The sequence below is a fragment of the Papio anubis genome, chromosome 12, assembly GCF_008728515.1.
Source record: "Papio anubis isolate 15944 chromosome 12, Panubis1.0, whole genome shotgun sequence".
Lineage (NCBI taxonomy): Eukaryota > Metazoa > Chordata > Mammalia > Primates > Cercopithecidae > Papio > Papio anubis.
Genome location: NC_044987.1, coordinates 731,296 through 751,694, shown reverse-complemented (window position 1 = coordinate 751,694; position 20,399 = coordinate 731,296). Strand labels below are relative to the sequence as shown.

General features: G+C 42.7%; 1 protein-coding gene across 1 annotated transcript in view; it reads left to right on the top strand.

Annotated features, from left to right (window-relative positions):
* Positions 1-2,444: 2,444 nt before the first annotated feature.
* JAM3 (junctional adhesion molecule 3) overlaps positions 2,445-20,399 on the top strand; it is a 72,633-nt gene continuing 54,678 nt past the window's right edge. Inside the window, 2 exon segments of the mRNA XM_003910985.5 lie at positions 2,445-2,536; positions 2,538-2,668. Coding sequence (XP_003911034.2) covers positions 2,460-2,536; positions 2,538-2,668 — 208 coding nt within the window. The 5' untranslated portion in view covers positions 2,445-2,459.

Genomic DNA, 20,399 nt, shown 5'->3' with positions numbered 1-20,399 from the left:
CCTCATTGAGCTCTGATTCCCTTCTGCACAGGGTCGGAGCTCTCCAGGGAACAATGAAAACCTAAGGAAGAGCAGACCACTTCACAGCCACGTGTGCCCCACCCCACTCTGCTGCATCCCTAGTTAGACTTCCATTCCAGGAACTGCCTCAGCTGTTGGCAATGACATGCTGACTCCATCTGCAGAGGAAAAGCAATGTTTTACAATGAAGCACCTGCCATCCACTCTCCTAGGAACCTCTGCCCCTTATGGAATATTCATGCAGCCTTTCTTTGTAATCTCGGTCTGAGTTTCAAAAGATTCCCTAGCAGAGAAGACCATTTAACAGACAGACCATTTTACAGTGCAAACACTGAAAATTCTGCAGGAGAAAAGAGGCACTGGTTTTTTAAAACTGTACTCTGTCCACAGTCAGACACCATCTCACATTTCCAAGTAACCCAAACAGTTCCTTCAGTTAGGTAAATATACCTGGCCATGTGACCAGGCGCTAAAGGGAATAATAGGGAAAAGAGAGGGCAGAAAAAAATGTCAGTGGGCCTAAGACGAATTTTCTTCTTTTTAACTTCTCGATTTTGTGTTTGATAAAGGGAAAGGGGCCACCATTATAAAACAACTTTTACACACTTTTACTTGTGATTTAGTGCATGGTGACCTGGAACATAAAGAAGGTTTATGAATGGAAAGACAAATAGGATCATAGTAGGTAATTGAGTTATTTTTAAATTTTTATTCTGTCTCTATAAGATTTTTGAGAAGGTAATCAATTCACATAAAGATCCGAGCAGTTATAAAGATTTACAAAGATTATACAGTGATGGAAACTGAAGTATATTCTTGGCAACAATCTCAATGTATTTCACGTTTCCTGGCATTTTCATATATAAATTTTGTATACATAATATATAAATATTCTTCTATTTTGCATAAAAACTAAAAATACTAAAAAAGTAGCATGAGTATACGAAAAAGTTAAACATTGAAAATATTAGTTGGAAACTGGCTTATTTTGCTAACAATTATATTGAGAATTGTTGCTAGATTGTTGTTTCTGGGAACATTGGAGGTGTACTTTCTATACTTGCTAAAATACAAGCTTTTCAAGTATTTTCCATAGTATTAAGTGAGACTTTAAATACTCCTGCTTTTTTAGATCTAATTTCTGCTTCAATTTATCCTTCTCTTCATTTTTCCTGTTTGTCCTCATCTTACCTGTTCTTCCCTGGTTTTGCCATCTCCCAGTATTCAGGAATCAGAGCAAATAATTAGTCTGCTTTTCTGCAGAATAAACTATTGGGTATACCATCATGCTTTCGATCTACCACAGAAACAAATTATTTTAGCAAGACATCATTTTTATGTATTGTATAATGTATGTATTGCTTATGTTTTAAGCAGATTTCAGCTCTTTTCCTTCCATCACATTTGGAATTGGGGGCCCAAAAGATGTGAAGGCAATAAAGCTTCCAAGATAACTGGGCTGCATCCTTATTTGTAAAATAAGAAATACTTTGTTTCCCAAATTTTATTTTATTTTATTTTTTTTGAGACGGAGTCTCACTCTGTCGCCCAGGCTGGAGTGCAGTGGCCGGATCTCAGCTCACTGCAAGCTCCGCTTCCCGGGTTCACGCCATTCTCCTGCCTCAGCCTCCCAAGTAGCTGGGACTACAGGCGCCTGCCACCTCGCCCGGCTAGTTTTTTGTATTTTTTAGTAGAGACGGGGTTTCACCGTGTTAGCCAGGATGGTCTCGATCTCCTTACCTCGTAATCTGCCCGTTTCGGCCTCCCAAAGTGCTGGGATTACAGGCTTGAGCCACCGCGCCCGGCCTCAAATGCTTTCTTTGCCTTGCTTCGGTGTGCACCTTATACAAGCTTTCCCCTTGGGCTCCAAACCACCCGCCGTCTGGCACTGCCTGATTCTTGAATCAAACTCCTAAAATTTTAAGTGCTTAGGTTTATCTTTTTTCTTTTTTTGAAATGGAATTTCGCTCTTTTCTCCCAGGCTGGAGTGCAATGGCGCGACCTTGGCTCACTGAAACCTTCGCCTCCTGGGTTTAAGCCATTCTCCTGCCTCAGCCTCCCAAGCAGCTGGGACTATAGGCGCCCGCCACCTCTCCCGGCTAGTTTTTTGTGTTTTTTAGTAGAGACGGGGTTTCACCGTGTTAGCCAGGATGGTCTCGATCTCCTGACCTCGTGATCCGCCCGTCTCGGCCTCCCAAAGTGCTGGGATTACAGGCTTGAGCCACCGCGCCCGGCCTTGTTTCCCAAATTTTAAAGGAGTGTTCCTTCTCCGACCTGTTGCGATGGATTTATTCTATAGCTATACAAATATACCCTGCTTCACTCTTGGACATACTTCTTTACTCTCCTCCCGCCAAGTCCGTTGAAAGAGAACCCATGTGCCGGTCCAGAGCATCGCTGCATCCGTAAGCAACCAGACTTCAGCTTCCTCTGTCACCATGGTGCCGGCTCGGCTGGGCCCGGCGGTCGCCATGGTAACTGGGGCGGGTCGCGGCGTCCTGGCGGGCTGGGCGCATGCGCGGGGACTACAAGCTGCGCCGCGCGGCCGCTGGCCCCTCAGTTCCCCTCGACATGGCGCTGAGGCGGCCGCCGCGACTCCGGCTCTGCGCTCGGCTGCCCGACTTCGTCCTGCTGCTGCTGTTCAGGGGTGAGTGTGCGCGTTTCCGCTGTTGGGAGACTAGGGTTGGGGGCGACGGAAGCAGAGCGGGCCGAAGCGGCTGGAGCCGGTCCGGGAGAGAATAGCGGTCCCGGCTCCGAGGGCGCCCGGGGTCCCGGGCCGGAGGGGCGGCGCGCGCCCGCGTTCCCGCAGCGGGGCTGGGACTCGGGCCTGGCTGGGCGGGGGCGGGCAGGAGGGGCCCCGGGACGGCCGCAGTTGGACCTGGGCGGGGAGCTGATTTGGGGTGGGGGCGCGTCCCAGGCAGTGAGTCGGCCCCGGACAGCCGTCGGACCCCGGGGGCGGGCTCCTCCCGGGCGGGGTCCTGTGCTGGGCGGTGGGCTCGTCCCCGGCGTGGGGCCCTCCCGGGCGGTGGGCACGGCCCTCTGGAGGGAGCGCGGCAGCTGCGGCGTGGGCGCTGGAACTTGCTGGAAGACCCTGCGCGGCAGTGCTGTGCTCTCCAGAAGGGACGGTGAGCGGGGGACGTCGCCGAGGAGCAGCGAGGTAGAGCTCCGAGGCCTGGCGGGCTGCTGGGCACAGCCTTCTGGGGATCTGCAGTTCGTTTGACTCGACGCAAACAAAGGAGCTGCTTTTCTTTTGCAGAAATAAAATGGATATCAATCCAGTACCTTTTTTGTCTCTGTCCTGGCCGAGGAGACCACGCAGACCCTTATCCGGAAATAGCATTCGGGGCATTTGACCAAGACACACTAATAAACTTGAGTTTTGTCAGTTTTCTTTCCCTCTGTTTGGAATTCTCATTAGATCCACATTTTCCTGGACAGTTGTACAGAGGACTAAAATAGCTTTCGTTTAGTGAGCGTGTACTATCTCCTAGGCACTTTGGAGCCTTTATCTCCTTTACTCCTTTCAGCAACTCTGTGAGGTTAGGTTTCATTAATCTATTTTCAGAGTCAAGTCTAGTCTGCTTTCCAAGGCCGCATTCTAAGTAAGCAGTGAAGCCTCAACCTCATGTTTACCTAAAGCGGTACTCCACACTTTTCCCCTGGCAGCCATCCGCAGGTAACCAGACGAGGACCTTTTTCGGTTCTTAGGTCATTTTATTGTTTAATTGAGTTTCCACTGTCATCCCATAATGTTTTACAGAATATACAAATTAAAACACGGAGGGACTGTTTAGGAGTGAAGGTGGACAGATTTTGGAAAACAAAGCATTCCTGTGTTTGGTGCTTTATGCGAATGGGATGCTCGTGATGGGCTCTGTGACAAAAGATGAGTTTTAGCGTGTAGATGATACACGCTAAGGCAAAGTCTATATACTTTGCCTGAAAGTGATTCCCCAAACCAAATGCAGTTGGGAGATAAGTGATCAAAGGCTAGCCAGGGGACAAGGGTGTCAGGAATGTCCAGCACCCGCTGTGTTGGTCACACTGACACTGTCCTATTCACAGCCTGGAACAACTCTCTATTGTTGAAAAGATCTGTTCACGTGAAAGTTTGCAGTTTTTGTTGCAGAAGCATTTGGCAGTTTAGCTCAGGAATGAATTTCAACTTGGTAGTTTGTTAATAAAACTAGAAAATGCGAAGAGCTTCACATACCCTTAACCTCTGATTTCCTTCCCCAAGGGACTAGTTTTGTGGCTTTTTTGCTAGTAGGGGCTGGGATTTACATGCAGAGCATAGGAGGTAGAATCGAATTTTGCAAACTAGTACTAATGACAGAGAATCGAGGTGATAGGATGTGTTAATCCACTTACAAGGCATGTAGCTATCTTTTTTTAGTAGGGGGCTCTTTTTCCATTATTTGGTTTATGCTTTAAGCATACCCTAAAACTGTTCTTCCAGAAGTCGTGACAACTGTGTCTTTTTTATTTTTCATGATTATTCTCAATTGCTATTACAATTTATTTTCGTTTTAAAAATTTTGGTTCTTGATATAATAGCAAACATTTCTTTTGTGGTTACCCTTTGCCAGGCTCTGTTACAAGAATTTAATGTGTCCTAATTTATTTAATCTTGATAACTCTAAGAAGTTGTTACTATTATTGTGCCCTTTTGTGGATGAAGAAGGAGAAGTATGGAGAGATTCAGACCCTTGTAGGGAGTGATATCCTTTGTGTTTTAAATGGGAAATCCTTCATTACTTGTGTTAATCCAATTTTTAGTTTTTTGTATTATTCCATTTGACGGTGGAGTTCTTTTAATGGATCAGTTTAAACAAATTATCAAGTTTTCAACACTATGTGGTTTGTATATAAAATATTCTTTTGTTGACTCATGACAGGTGCGGTTCAGCTTTACAAATGTTATGCCACATGTCTCTTTTGAATGATTGTGTACTAATTAGTGTTAGGTTTCCAAATTTTTGATATTCTAGAGGAAGTGTCTTATTTAGAATTAAAACAGTAACAGTTTTCATTCTTCAGATAAGACAGTTTGTGTGCTGAAGCATGTCAAAATCTGAAAATCAAAATTTCTGGGAAATTTTTGAAAAAATGTTTAATTCTTTTATTTGCGTTTGTTTGGACTCCAGTAACATTTTTTAGAATGGCATATTCTTTTGTGTTGTTCTAATTCTTAATTATCTGGCAGATATAATCGTTGTCAGACTTGTATGTATGTTTTTAAGAAAACAAAGAACACCTGTCTTGAAAGCATGCAGTACTTTATATCAGCTGCTCATTCCCACATGACTTGTTGATGGGCATTTGTTCTTCAGTGCTTCAGGCTAAGGAGACTGAATGGATAAGTACTAGAGATACTTAATCGTAAGTAATTGCAGTATTACATCCAGGCAGAATTATCCACACAACCCCTAAGCTCTACGGAACTTGTTTTTAGGGAAACTCCATGGGGCGGGTTTAAATCAATTCTTTTGAAAGCAACCAGACTTTCATCAAGTATAAGTTGACCACATAATGTAACAGACACAGCTTTGGATTTAGTACATTCAACTAGCAGCTGTTAGAGATGTGATATTAGCAGATTCCTTCTCCATAAATTCTTTGAATTTTTTAAAAGCACAAATGTAATAAAAGAAAGGAAAATATGTGTGAATGAAGTTAGGATGTATGGAGTCTGCTGAAGAATACCCTAGTGGTGAAGCTGGAATTTTTTTTTTTATTTGAGACAGAGTTTCTGATGCAGTGACGTGAGCTCAGCTCACTGCAAAGCTCACTGCAAAACTCCGCCTCCCAGGTTCAAGCCATTCTCCTGCCTCAGCCTCCCGAGTAGCTGAGATTACAGATGCGTGCCACCTTGCCTGGCTAATGTTTGTATTATTTTTAGTAGACGTGGGGTTTCACCATGTTGGCCAGGCTGGTCTTGAACTCTTGACCTCAACTGACCTGCCCACCTTGGCCTCCCAAAGTGCTGAGATTACAGGCGTGAGCCACTGTGCCCAGCTGGATTCTCTTTTAAGATATGTTTATAGTTGGCAGGGTGCGGTGGCTTATGCCAGCACTTTGGGAGGCCGAGGCAGGCAAATCACAAGGTCAGGAGATCAACAACATCTTGGCCAACATGGTGAAACCCTGTCTCTACTAAAAATACAAAAATTAGTTGGGCGTGGTGGTGCGTGCCGGTGCGTGCCTGTTGTCCCAGCTACTCTGGAGGCTGAGACAGGAGAATCACTTGAACCTGGGAGGTAGAGGTTGCAGTGAGCCAAAATTGTGCCACTGCACGCCTGCCTGGGGGACAAGAGTGAAACTCTGTCTCGGGGGTGGGGGAGGGAAATGGTATGTTTATAGTCAGGTGGTGTGAATGTTGTGCTGTTAAAGTTGAATGCAAATTTCAGATCTTTGTATATAGTTTCAGAATTCTAGCAGTATATGCAAATAGCTTCACTGGAGTGTAAAGAGATCCTGAAAGTTTTCGTAAGCACATTCTTTTACACCTAGTTTAACAAGGACAGTATCCACTGTGGTGCTGTATATGGAGAGCTAAAGCCTTAATTGACTGTCTCTTTGCTTCTTGGCGTGGCACACAGAAAGCCTCCTGAGAATTAGCCCGTGTTTCTGATGTCCCAGGAATGCTGTAGTGTTTTGTGTTGGTGAGTTTCTTTTGGTTTTAAGTAGTATCTGTTATGTGTTATATATTACATTTCCCATGACTAGTTAATACATACAGCAGAGGTTTCAGTGCTGCTTGTATAAAGACATCAAACTATTTAATATAGTTAGGACTATGTGAACATTTTTTCTTAGTATCTTTCATTTCCAGAGTTTCCCGAGGTTTCTATGGTTCAACCTTCCTCCTGAAAATTATTGCCAAAATCAAATTCTGCCATATTCATACTATCTGCTGTGTTTAACAACCTCAGCCCACAGCCCACAGTGATCCTTCCTATCTCTAAATAAGCTTAGATCATAGCCTTTAGTTCAGTTTAGTACAACAGCCATTTATTGAGTATCTATGATGTGTCAGGCACTGTTCTGTGTGCTAGGGTTGCAAAATGAGTAAAACATCGCCAGCCCTTAGAGAGTCAGGGTAACTGACTGCAGTTTACATTGGGCTTTAATTGTTAGGTGTGAGCGTACTGTATCTTCTCAATGACAATAAAAAATTTGTTGGTAACAGAGGCTGAATTTGATTTTTTTTCTATCTTTCCAGAGGTGATTCTAGTAAATATTCAGTTTGTGTCTCTTTGTCACTTGAAAGTGAGTAAACATTTCTTAGACACTCTCTTTGTGTCGAGGCCTTTTTTAAAAAAAATCTTATTTCTAGTGGCCCTGGGAACTTCCGGAAAAGTGTCAGTTTTTACTACAGTAGTTATTGTGGAAGAAAGAGAATGGTAAGAATTTATTGACTTGGTTTAATTTCAGAATCTTTCTGCCATCTGCTTTTGTGCAAGGTTAAGAAGGAGAAAAAGATGGAGAAATGCTTATGATATCATTAAGTGACACAAGCTGCAGGTGTACTAGTATAGACTGTATGGTTACAATTACACAAAACATCTATGCTTAGGGGGAAAAAAACAGGATGAAAATGAACCCGAATGTTGATAGGGGCTGTTTATGAGTGGAAGTGTTCTAGCCAATTGTTTTCTGCTTTTCGTTGTTTTAGTTTTCCTGGTTGATTCTTTTATTCCTTTGTCTGTTTTCCAAACGTTATTTAATGAGGTTATTTTTTGTGTAATGAAAAAAATTGCATCTTGGTTTGGCTTCCAGTAGATGCAATAGTGGAATTTTAAATTTGGCACTAGTAATGGGAAAATGTAATTTGTTTGTTTAATGTGATAGCATGTGGATTGTGCCTTTTTCTAGCTTCTTAATATCAGCCACATCGGATGAAGGAGTGGCTGACTGGAAGTTCAGTTTCTTGATAATGTATTCTTTGTGACTCATTTGAGAGATTAGTTGCCACTGACTTTTGGGTGGGGGAGTCAGCTGTGGTGTCCTCAGCAAATGGTTAGCTGGAAAACTGAGAGCTGCCGAGATTACCGCCTCCCCACTTCTTTTTGAACACACAGACAAAATGATCTGAGTAATGGCCTTGGTTCACCTGTTCAAAACAAGCCAAAAATTATGGAGCACCTACTCTGTGGCAGCCCCTGGAAGATTTCTGTTTTCTTCCTCTTGAGTGATAAAAATACAGGGTGCAATTGACTTCTATTGAAACTGGACTCTGAAAGATGCTTCCTGAAGCACACTGTCAGCTGATGTGCCCCATCGCTTCTTCCTGCCCAACATGGACTTCCTTGTTGGATGTCTTTCTCTAAGGAACATATTTAGTGTCTTTAGAATGAAGTGCAGCTGTCTGGAAGCTGAGAGACAATGCAACAAATCCAGACAGCTGCTTTTTTTGTTGTTGTTGTTGGGGGTGGGCATGTTTTTCCTTTAAAGCATCTCTGTCAGGGTACTGAAACTTAATCAGCCAATCCATATTTATTTGGTAGTCTCCATTTTCATGGCAGTAAAGCACTCCATGGGCAAAACAGGAGAACTTAAGATAATGTCTTTCCTTTACCAGAGGGAACATATAGTTTAGTTAAATAACAGAGCAGCATTTGGGTAAATATCTTGTGGGTTTAGAAGTGAGAGCACTTACTCTGTCTGGGCTGACCTGGTAGAGGAGAATTTCAAGAAGGAGCTGGACTTGTACAGATAATTTGACTGACTTAAGTATAGATTTGGGAGGGACAGGAGTGTGGATGGGAAAGTGGAGGAAACTGGGCAAAGGCATGGACTTGGGAATGCATATGTTGTATTTTGGGATGAGTGAGTTATAATGATAACACCTGCCAGTTACTGAAAACTATGTGATAGCATTGTGCTTATTGCTGTAGCTGGGGTCTTAGTGAGCTTGGGCTTCTATAACAGAATACTACAAACAGGGTGGCATAAATAAGACATTTATTTCATGGGTTCTGGAGCCTGGGATGTCCAAGATGAAGTGCCTACAGATTGGGTTCCTGATGAGGGCCCCATTCCCGGCTTGCATACTGCTGTGTCCTCACATGGTGGAGAAAAAGAGAGCCGTGGAGTCTCTTATAAGGGCACTAAGCCCATGATGGAGTTTTCATCTCGTTATCTCATTTAACCCAATTACGTTCCAAAGGCACTACCTCCTAATGCCATCACATTAGGGTTAGGGTTTCATCATGTGAACGTTGTGGGGACACATACATTCAGTCCATACCATCTGAGCTATTGTAGTTGGTCTCAGCAGTTTCAGAGGTTTCATTTTACAGATACCGAGTCTTAGGCTTGGGTAGGCTAATTACCTGCCCCAAGGTCACAGCTAGTAAATTGAAGAGGCACATTGTCCATCGAAGAGAACATTGGCGAGTAACTACATTGTAAAGCACTTTCAATGCCCAGCTAAGAAATTTGGACTTTATTATATAAGGTCTAGAAATTCATCTGGCAGTTTCAAGCAGGAAAGTAACATGATCAGAATTGTTTTAGGAACATTAGAGAAGATTGGAGAGGGAGGTCAATTAGGAAGCTGTTAGAATAGTTCAAGGAAACTTCTTTCAGTGTAGGTCTCTTAATGTTGAACTAGTTTTTGTTTATATCTGAAAATATGGCTAATTTTGTTCTTGAAATAAAGATTTGCTAGATACATAATCTTAGGTTGACAGTTATTTTGTTCTAGAGCTTGGACTACATATGCTTTCTGGTTTCCATTTATTACTGTTGTGATGTTGGTAGTCATTCATATCTTTGGTCTTCTAGGTTGCCTGTCTTCTTTCCAGCTACTTTAAAATCCTTTCTTTGTCTTTGGCATTCTAAAATATTACTACAAGGTGTATAGGGTGACTTTCTTTTCCTTTTCTTTCTTTCTTCTTACTGTTTTTTCAGACAGGGTCTAGCTCTATTGCCCAGGCTGGAGTGTGGTGGTACATCACGGCTGACTGCAGCCTTGACCTCATGGGCTCAAGTCATCCTCCTGCCTCAGTCTCCCAAGTAGCCAGGACTGCAGATGGGCAGCACTTCACCTGGCTAATTTTTTAAACATTTTTTTGTAGAGACAAGGTCTTACTCTGTTCCCCGGGCTGATCTTGAACTCCTGAGTTCAAGGGATCCTACTGCCTTAGCCTCCCAAAGTGCATGAGATTATAGGCATGCCCTGCCTGAATTTCTTTTCAGTTATTCTACTTGTTATATGTTGTGGTTTGTATTCCTGTGAATTTCTTTCTTTCTTGAGAATTCTCAGTTCTTATCTATTCAAATATCACCTAGCTTCTACCTGCTTAATTTTTTCCTTCTGTGACTGCGATTAAACATATGTAGTCATTCTGTCCTCCAATACTGTTCACCTTTTTGTCATTTTTTTGTGTTCTTCTCTCTCTGTGCTCTTCTGGGTTCTTGATTCATTTTTGTTTTACAGCTGACTACTTCTGCTTCCAACTGTATCTAACCTGTTATTTAACCAATGCCCGGAGTTTTTTCACCGATTATATTATTCATTTCTAAAATTTTGCTTAGTTCTTTTTATAAGTGAGTCACTTTTTGCTTGCTTAGTTTTTTTACTCCTTTCCTTTTTTTTTAGATGGAGTTTTGCTGTTGTTGCCCAGGTTGGAGCGCAGTGGTGTGATCTCGGCTCACCTCAACTGCCACCTCCCAGGGTCAAGCAGTTCTCCTGCCTCAGCCTCTGGAGTAGCTGGGATTACAGGCGGCCGCCACCACGCTGGCTAATTTTTGTATTTTTAGTAGAGACGAGGTTTCTCCATGTTGATAAGGCTGGTCCCAAATTCCTGACCTCAGGTGATCTGCCCGCCTTGGCCTCCCAAAGTGCTGGATCACAGGCGTGAGCCACCGCACCTGGCTTACTCCTTTTCAGATTTTTAAAACATTGTGTGCACAGCTGTTTTATATTCCATATGTGATATTTCAAATATCTGAAGTTCTTAGAGATCTAAATCTGTTGTTTGTTATTTCTTATGACTTGTACATATGGTGGTTTCTTTGCTTGTATTATAAATGGATATTTGGTTGATATTAATCTATGAAAATCTAGGCCTGACCCAAGGATGCTTTCTTTTGTTTTTCTATTGCTATGCACCACCACACCTGGGGAACTATTTTTTATTTTATTTATTTAACTTTTTTAGACACGGGGTCCCACTATATTGCCCACGCTGGTCTAGAACTCCCAGTCTCAAGTGGTCCTTCCAGCTCAGCCTCCCAAATAGCTGAGTTTATGGGCATGAGCCACCACATTTTCTTTATTCAGTCCACCATTTGTGGGCAGCTAGCATGATTCCATGTCTGTACTGTTGTCAGTTGTGCTATGATAAACATACAAGTACGTGTGTCTTTTTGATAGACTGATTTTTTTTCCTTTGGGTATATACCCAGTAATGGGATTGCCAGGTTGAATGGTAGTTCTGCTTTTAGTTGTGAAATGTCCAAACTTTTCTTTTGGACGTGTCCAAGCTTTTCACAGGGCCGGAACTAATTTTCATTCCCACCAACAGTATAAGCATTCCCCTTTCTTTGCAATCTCACTAACATCTATTGGTTTTTTTTTTTTTTTTTTGAGATGGAGTCTTGCTCTGTTGCCCAAGCTGGAGTGTAGTGGTACGATCTTGGCTCACTGCAACCTCTGCCTCTTGGGTTCAAGCGATTCTCCTACCTCAGCCTCCCAAGTAGCTGGGATTACAGGCTCCTGCCATCATGCCCAACTAATTTTTGTATTTTTAGTAGAGACAGGGTTTTGCCATGTTGGCCAGTCTGGTCTCAAACTCTTGACCTTAGGTGATCTGCCCACCTTGGCCTCCTAAAGTGCTGGGATTACGTGCGCGAGCCACTGCACCCGGCCTGTTTTTTGATTCTTTAATAGCCATTCTGACTGGTATGAGATGGCATGTCATTGTGGTTTGGATTTGCATCTCTCTGATGATGAGTGATGTTGAGCATTTTTTTGTATGTGTATTGGCCACATACATGTCTTTTGAGAAGTATCTGTTTATGTCTTGCCCACTTTTTAATGGGGTTGTTTTGTTGTTTAAGTTCCTTATAGATTCTGGATATTGCTATGCCAAGGATGCTTTTTTTTTTTTTTTTTTTTTTTTGAGATGGAGTTTTGCTCTTCCGCCCATGCTGGAGTGCAGTGACAGTCTTGGCTCACTGCAACCTCAAGCAATTCTCCTGCCTCAGCCTCTCGAGTAGCTGGGATTACAGGTGCCTGCCACCACACCTGGCTAATTTTTGTACATTTAGTAGAGACAGTGTTTCACCTTGTTGGCCAGGCTGGTCTTGAACTCCTGACCTCAGGTGATACACCTGCCTCAGCCTCCCAAACTGCTGGGATTACAGGTGTGAGCCACTGTGCCTGGCCAAGGATGGTTTTTCTTGAGAGTGCGGCCTTCCACTGAGTGACAGGACAGCCTCTCTCTGGGGTGACTAGCTCTTTCAGGATCTCTGGCATTACTTCAAAATCTCAGGCCCCACTTTCCTCTTACCTGCCTTTCTGCTGGTCCAAGGGCTCAGTGTCCCCACTGAAGTGTGTGTTTGTTTGTTTTTAAGTTGGAGTCTCACTCTGTTGCCCAGGCTGGAGTGCAGTGGCATCATCTTGGCCCACTGCAACCACCACCTTCCAGGTTCAAGCGATTCTCCTGCCTCAGCCTCCCAAGTAGCTGGGATTACAGGCACCTGCCACCACACCTGGCTAATTTTTGTATTTTTAGTAGAGACAGGGTTTCGCCATGTTGGCCAGGCTGGTCTCAAACTCCTGACCTCAGGTGATCCGCCTGCCTTGGCCTCCCAAAGTGCTGGGATTACAGGCGTGAGCCACCGTGCCCAGCCCACTGAAGTGTTAAAATGAGCCTTTGCTCTCAGTTTAACACTCCTCACCCATCTTTCTGCTCGCTGGTTTTAGCCTACAGCTGTATCAGTTTGTCCTTTTAAAGATTCCCCCACTTCCTTGTGAGATGTGGAGTAAAAACTGTGACTTTTGCAGGATCTCATTGTTGGAGCAGAAGGGCCCTTCATGGCACCTAATCAGCTACACTTCTGAAAACAGGAATAGCCACTTTACTTCACCTGTTCCCCTCTCGTTAATGGAAGAGTCACACACTCTTCTTTAACTGTTCTTGTTGCAAGGGTAATGTTTTTGTTTTCCTTTTTTAAATACAAAATTATGGGCCGAGTGCAGTGGCTCACTTTGGGAAGCCAAGGCAGGTAGATCACCTGAGGTCGGGAGTTCGAGACGAGCCTGACCAACATGGAGAAGCCCTCTCTCTACTGAAAATAAAAAAAAATTAGCCTGGTGTGGTGACATGCGCCTGTAATCCCAGCTTCTTAGGAGGCTGAGGCAGGAGAATTGCTTGAACCTGGGAGGTGGAGGTTGTGGTGAGCCAAGATCGCGCCGTTGTACTCCAGCCTTGGCAATAAGAGGGAAACTCCTTCTCAAAACAAAACAAAATTATGAACTTAAATATTTGCTGTTTTTTTCATTGCATACACCCCCAGGAAGTTCTGATATTCTTGAGGGTTGGGGTTGTATGTCTCTCCCTAAGAATCACTGCTTTAAAGATGGGGCTCTCTTATTTAAAAAATATGCCCAACTCTATAGCTATAATCTCTGTCCTTGCATTAGTTTGTCTGAAAAGCAAACATTTATCATTAACTTAAAATTTGGAGAATTACAACTATTCCACACTAGACAGCCACCTGAAACAGCACCTACTTAGTCTACTAGTAACAGCTACAGATGAAGACATTCAGGGACAAAGTACAAAAGTAACTTTACTGAGCTTTCCAGCTGAAATCTGAGATTCCGTTCTCCACAGGATGAAGTGCTGGTTTACTGAAAGGTGCCATCCGATGTACTGTGTGGACAAAAACCACCCACTGCGTCTCTGGAAGGCTGTGTTGTTTGCAGCGTTTCAGATAGTTTTCTGGGTGAAAAAAAAGAGCACAGTATCGTGGGTGTTCGGCATTTTGGATTCATTTCCTAGCTTTGCATGTGATTCATTTTTTGGACCTTGGGGAAATAATATTGGTTGTAATCCAAATCACTTGAAAGTAATTTAAACCCAACCTCTCTCACACTACCACCAAAACATCCACATTTCTTTCCCTTTCTTATCAGCTAACCCACCTTAGGTATATGAGTTTTAGATCCAAAGGAGTGACTTTGTAGGCATATAAATTTATAACTGATTAATTGAATTAGTTCATATTTGTTAATTATAATTGCACTTGAAGGTTTTGAAAATGTAGTCAACAGAAATATCTTCCTCTTCTGAAAGTTTAGGTGTGTTTTGTAGGCAGGTAAACTTGGTTTGAAGCCCTCCTCCATCCTGAGAGGTTGGAAAAATTTATTCAGAAAACTGTTGGGTTTTTTTTGTTCTTTTTTTGTTTTTTAAATCTACAGCTTTACTTACTAGATCTAGTGTTTCAAGAATTCCTGTGTTTGTTTACCAGGAAGAAAAAATGGATAACCAATTGGTTGGGTTGCTATTTTTAATTCAATCTGATTTGTAAGCATCAGATATGAAGTTTTCACTCTGACCATATTTGGTCTAGCTGGTAAGTCCACTGGTGATAGAGAATGAGCTAAGAACCTTTGCTGTGAATCACTAAAGCAGTGGCTGAGTAAAAAAAAAAAAATCTCAATCTTTTATTTGCCAGACAGTTTTAGATCTTGGGGTAACGTCAGTGAAATAGCTTAGGTTTGACTACTTTATAGGAAAAGATGAAATCTATGGACTCCTCCAAAAAGTGCTTTTATGCTTGATATGGCTTGGCTCTGTGTCCCCACCCAAATCTTGTAGCTCCCGTAATTTCCTCATGTTGTGGGAGGGACCCAGAGGCAGATAATTGAATCATGGGGTGGGTCTTTCCCATGCTGTTCTTGTGATAGTAAGTCTCTTGAGATCTGATGGGTTTAAAAAGGGAAGTTTTCCTGCACAAGCTCTCTTCTCTTGTTGCCGCCACGTGAGATGTGCCTTTTACCTTCTGCCATGATTGTGAGGCCTCCCCAACCATGTGGAACTGTTTAAGTCTAATAAACCTCTTTCTTTTGTAAATTGCCCAGTCTCAGGTATGTCTTTATCAGCAGCATGAAAATAGATTAAAAGAGTAAACTGGTACCAGTAGAATGGGGTGCCACTGAAAATACCTGAAAATGTGGAAGTGACTTTGGAACTGGGTCACAGGCAGAGGTTGGAACAGTTTGGAGGGCTCAGAAGAAGACAAGAAAATGTGGGAAAGTTTGGAACTTCCTAGAGACTTGTTGAATGGTTTTTACCAAAATGCTGATAATGATATGGATAATGAAATCCAGGCTGAGATGGCCTCAGATGGAGATGAGGAACTTGTTGGGAACTGGAGTAAAGGTGACTCTTGGTATATTTTAGCTAAGAGAGTGGTGACATTTTGCCCCTGCCGTAGAGATTTGTGCAACTTTGAACTTGAGAGAGATGATTTAGGATATCTAACGGAAGAAATTCCTAAGCAGCAAAACATTCATGAGTTGAGTTGGGTGCTGTTAAAGGCATTCAGTTTTATAAGGGAAGCAGAGCATAAAAGTTCAGAAAATTTGCAGCTGGACAATGTGATATTAAAGAAAATCTTGTTTTCTGAGGAGAAATTCAAGCTGGCTGCAGAAATTTGCATAAGTAACGAGGAGCCAAATGTTAATCCCCAAGACAACGGGGAAAATGTCTCCAGGGCATGTCACAGGCCTTCACAGCCAAGCCTCCCATCACAGGCCTGAGGCCTAGGAGGAAAAAGTGGTTTCATGGGCTGGGCCCTGGGTCCCTGTGCTGTGTGCTGCCTGTAGACTCAGTGCCCTGCATTCCAGCCGCTCTAGCCATGGCTGAAAGGGGCCAGCATAGAGCTCAGGCCATGGCTTCAGAGGATGCAAGCCCTAAGCCTTGCAACTTCCACATGGTGTTGAGCCTGCGAGTGCACAGAAGGTCAAGAATTGAGGTTTGGGAACCTTCACCTAGATTTCAGAGGATGTATGAAAATGCCTGGATGTCCAGGCAGAAGTGTGCTGCAGTGGTGGGGCTCTCATTGAGAACATCTGCTAGGACAGTGCAGAAGGGAAATGTGGGGTCAGATCCCCCACACAGAGCCCCTGCTGGGGTACTACCTAGTGGAGCTGTGAGAAGAGGGCCACACCATCCTCCAGACCCCAGAATGATAGATCCACTGACAGCTTGCACCATGCACCTGGAAAAGCCACAGACACTCAACACCAGCCTGTGAAAGCAGCGGGGAGTGAGGCTGTATCCTGCAAAGCCACAGGTGGGGAACTGTCCAAGACCATGGGAACCCACCTCTTATATCAGTGTGACCTGGATGTGAGACTTGGAGTCAAGGGAGATCATTTTGGAGCTTTAAGATCTGACTGCCTTGTTGGAGTTTGGACTTGCATGGGGCCTATAGCTCCTTTGTCTTGGCCAGTTTCTCCCATTTGGAATGGCTCTATTTAATGCCTGTACCACATTGTATCTAGGAAGTAACTAACTTGCTTTTGATTTTACAGGTTCATAGGCAGAAGGGACTTGTCTCAGATGAGACTTTGGACTGTGGACTTTTGAGTTAATGCTGAAATGAGCTAAACTTTTGGGGGACTGTTGGGAAGGTATGATTGGTTTTGAAATGTGAGGACATGAGATTTGGGAGGGGCCAGGGGTGGAATGATATGGTTTGGCTCTGTGTCCCCACCCAAATCTCATCTTGTAGCTTCTGTAATTTCCTCGTATTGTGGGAGGGATTCGATGGGAGATAATTGAATCATGGGGGTGGGTCTTTCTCATGCTGTTCTCGTGATAGTGAATAAGTCTTATGAGATTTGATGGTTTCCGAAAGGGGAGTTTCCTTGCACAAGCTCTTCTCTTGTCTGCTGCCATGTGAGATGTGCCTTTCACCTTCTGCCGTGATTATGAGGCCTTCCCAGCCACGTGGAACTGTGACTACGATAAGCCTATTGCTTTTGTAAATTGCCCAGTCTTGGGTATGTCTTTATCAGCAGCATGAAAACAGACTAATATAATGCATATGCATGGAAAGTTTTATATACTGTTTTGGGGGATTTGTAACCCCCCCAGAAGACCATTTATGCACCACCTCAGGTTGAGAAGCCTGCTTTAGGGCCCAGGATCCCTATAGAGGACACATATTTTTAGAGTGTCTGCTGAAATAGATGCTAACTGCATGTAAACTTCAAGAGTGGTATGCAAAAGCATTATGTTATTCTCTTATTTATTCTTTTCATGAATTCTGTTGAAGCCTGACTTCTCTATTTTGTGGGTGATGACTGTTAGTGTCAAACATCTGATCATTTTCTATATATATTTCTAGCTTAAGTTACTCTCTAGAGGTAGGTCAGAGATGAGACTTTGATTTAAATTGAAAACAGATTATGCATGTAATTTTAGAGATGCTTACTTCTGTGATTTTCACAGTGTTTCATCCTGTTAGTACAGCTTGTGCAGACTTAAGGCATATGAAAAATAGAACAAAATGCTGAGATGAAATTGGTGGAATTCCTCTTTCATCCGGCTCTGGTGTCCGTTTACAGCAGATCACTCCCTGTCGTTCCCTTTTTCTCCCTCACTCTTTCTCTCTCTGTCCAACATAGGCAATAGTGGGGAGAGGAGATTTTTGTAACGTTGGGTGAGGAATTTGGATTTTATGGAAGCCAGAACAAATATTTTCTCCTTTACGACCCTGGGGCTAATATCCCACATGCTGTTTGCAAATTGCACGAAACTATTCCTTCAAGTGAGTTCAGAGTCGGGTAACTTTTTGAGGAGGAGTGTTTTTGTTTTGATCTCTCCTGAACTCACAGATTTTACTTTCTGTGCCTTTCTTGTCAAGTACGTTTCCTACGTGCAAAGTAAGTAAAATCTGTTAAAACTTTAGTTGTCATTATTCTCATGTGTGAACAGCACCTTTTAGCTCACATTAAAAAACAAAACAACACAAAAAACCTCTTCTAATGAAACCTTGAGGAAGAAAATTAGCTGGAGTTTAGAGGCTCTGATTTTAAGCCTCCTCTGTAGTGGAATAATGATGTGACATGCTTGGTGTAAAACCTCAGTTTCCAGTGGAAATCACCTTACCATCAAGGCAGAAATCACTGGATCTGGCTTTCCAGGTGACAGAGATGGGGCACTACTTTGCACGCTCTGTGCATCTGCCCTTTCATAGAGAACTGGGGAGATGGAATTGGACTCTAAAGAAATATTCTTTTTTTCTCTTTTTTCTATGTAAAAGAAAGCTTATGGCTACATAATAAGGAGAACACGGGTCATAAGACTTTAATTCGCTTTCTACTGGGGATCACAGGATTTGTAGCACGGTCTGTGGCTCTGTAGATTTGTTCTGTCACTGTCTTCTGAATAACCCTGTGCACTTCCATTTTTCTTCTTTTGTTACCGTGGCCCGTCTGCCTCAAATGCAGTCATCATCTTGTCTTTCTGTTCATCTTAACTCATTCCCCAACATCCAGCTTCATGTACCTATCTGTGAAGCCTTTTCAGAGGGTCTCTTCACTGAGGTGGTCTCTTCCTCTTCTGAATTCCTGTCGTGAAGGAGCATAGATAGACCTAGGTTTCGGTCTCAGCTCTGCTGTGTGATTGTTGAAGTCAATTTCCTTATCTATAAAAGAGTAGTAATAATGTAAAGTAGCTTTGTAGGGTTGTTTTACAAAATAGTGACTATGTATAAATCTGTCAGAGTGTCCAAAAGTAACAAAAATGACACTAAAATAAAATTAATACAGTAAAATTAAAGTTAATTCATGTGACGTGCTTAGCAGAGTACCTGTCATAGTAGTGAGCTCTCAGGTTTTGTTTTTCATCAATACGTGGTAGAGATTTACTGTTACTGTTGCTCCTGCCACTACTTCCATTACTATCATGTTACAGTTCATTTGGTTCTTAATTATTCAGAGGCAGATTTAAAGGGAAGCCCATCTAACCAGTTTTAGAGCCCTTCGCTTACAAAGGAACCACTTACAAGACCCTGGATTTCACCTAGCATTGTGTCCTCCAAGTTTCAAAATAAGATGCTTTAGCTGTGGTCGGTTAAGATGGTTCTCTTCTTCCACTCTTCTTCCCTGTGTCATTCTTCTCTTCATGTTGGGTGGTATTAAATTGCCACTGGCTTTTTTCCCAGCCGAGGGAACTCGAATTGGGAGCATATTCAGTTTGGGTTAGTGGGATAACTTACGTGGTCCACAGCCACTGCTGTGTATAGTTGCTATTGCTGGGCGTCTCTGTGTTGGAATGGCTGCCAGGAATACTCTGCCATCTTATTTGACTCACCTAGGTTTGTAACATGGATTTGTAGGGCCTACCATGAATGCTAGTGTAAGCCCCCGTAATGCCATGACAGTGTGGATGTGGTTGAAAAACTAGGTTATGAATTTTCTTATGTCAAAGGATATTTAGGCTTAGCCACACTACAAGAAAACTTGAAATGCCCCCAGATTTAACAGTGGTCCTTAAAACTCTGCATGATTTTCAATAATGAGTTATGAAGTAGAAAGAAACCATTCCAAACTGTTAATATTAAATTTTAAAATTAACCACGCTAAAGGAAAGTCTTAACTATTATTTCCTAGACAGTATTACAAAATCATGGGCATATGATGAAGTGATCAAAGATCCTAAATATGTGGCAAACATTATAGAGACTAAGGAATTAATAAACATATTGTTACTTTTCTAAATTTTGTTTTGTGTTGCCAGCTTTTAAAATTTGTAATATTTTTGTGATTTCTGTTCTCATTCTTAACAAACATTCTTTGTACCTAATTTCATATTCATAACTTCATGTTTGTTTTCCTGTTGGAGGCTCCACTGTGACTATCCCAGTCATAGTCTTCCTTGAATCATATCATTTGTTGTTGTATTGACCTACTAATTTAAATCTTTAATGGCAATATGCAATTCCTCTGTGTGTATCTTGGCTCTAAATAGTCTGTGACTTGAGGACGGGAAGCTTGTCTTCTGTGTAGTGTAATATTTGGAACATCGTATATATACAAATACTCATTGATGAGAGAACGTCACAGTGTAAGGACGTGAGTTTCTCTTCTTTAGTTGTGGGTTTGCGAGTGGGGCAGGTACTTCACTGGCTCTTTTGGAAGGGCTGACAAGTGTTTCTGTTCAAACGTATTATAGCTTTGACAGATGAGAGGCCGTGGACTCTCCCAAGCTGGAGAACACGGTTTGCTGCAGCCTTGAACTCCTGGGGTTCAAGGAATCCTCCTGTCTCAACTTTCCATGTAGCTGGGACCACAGGGGTTTACCACCATGCCCAGCTAATTTTTAAATTTTTTTGTGGAGACA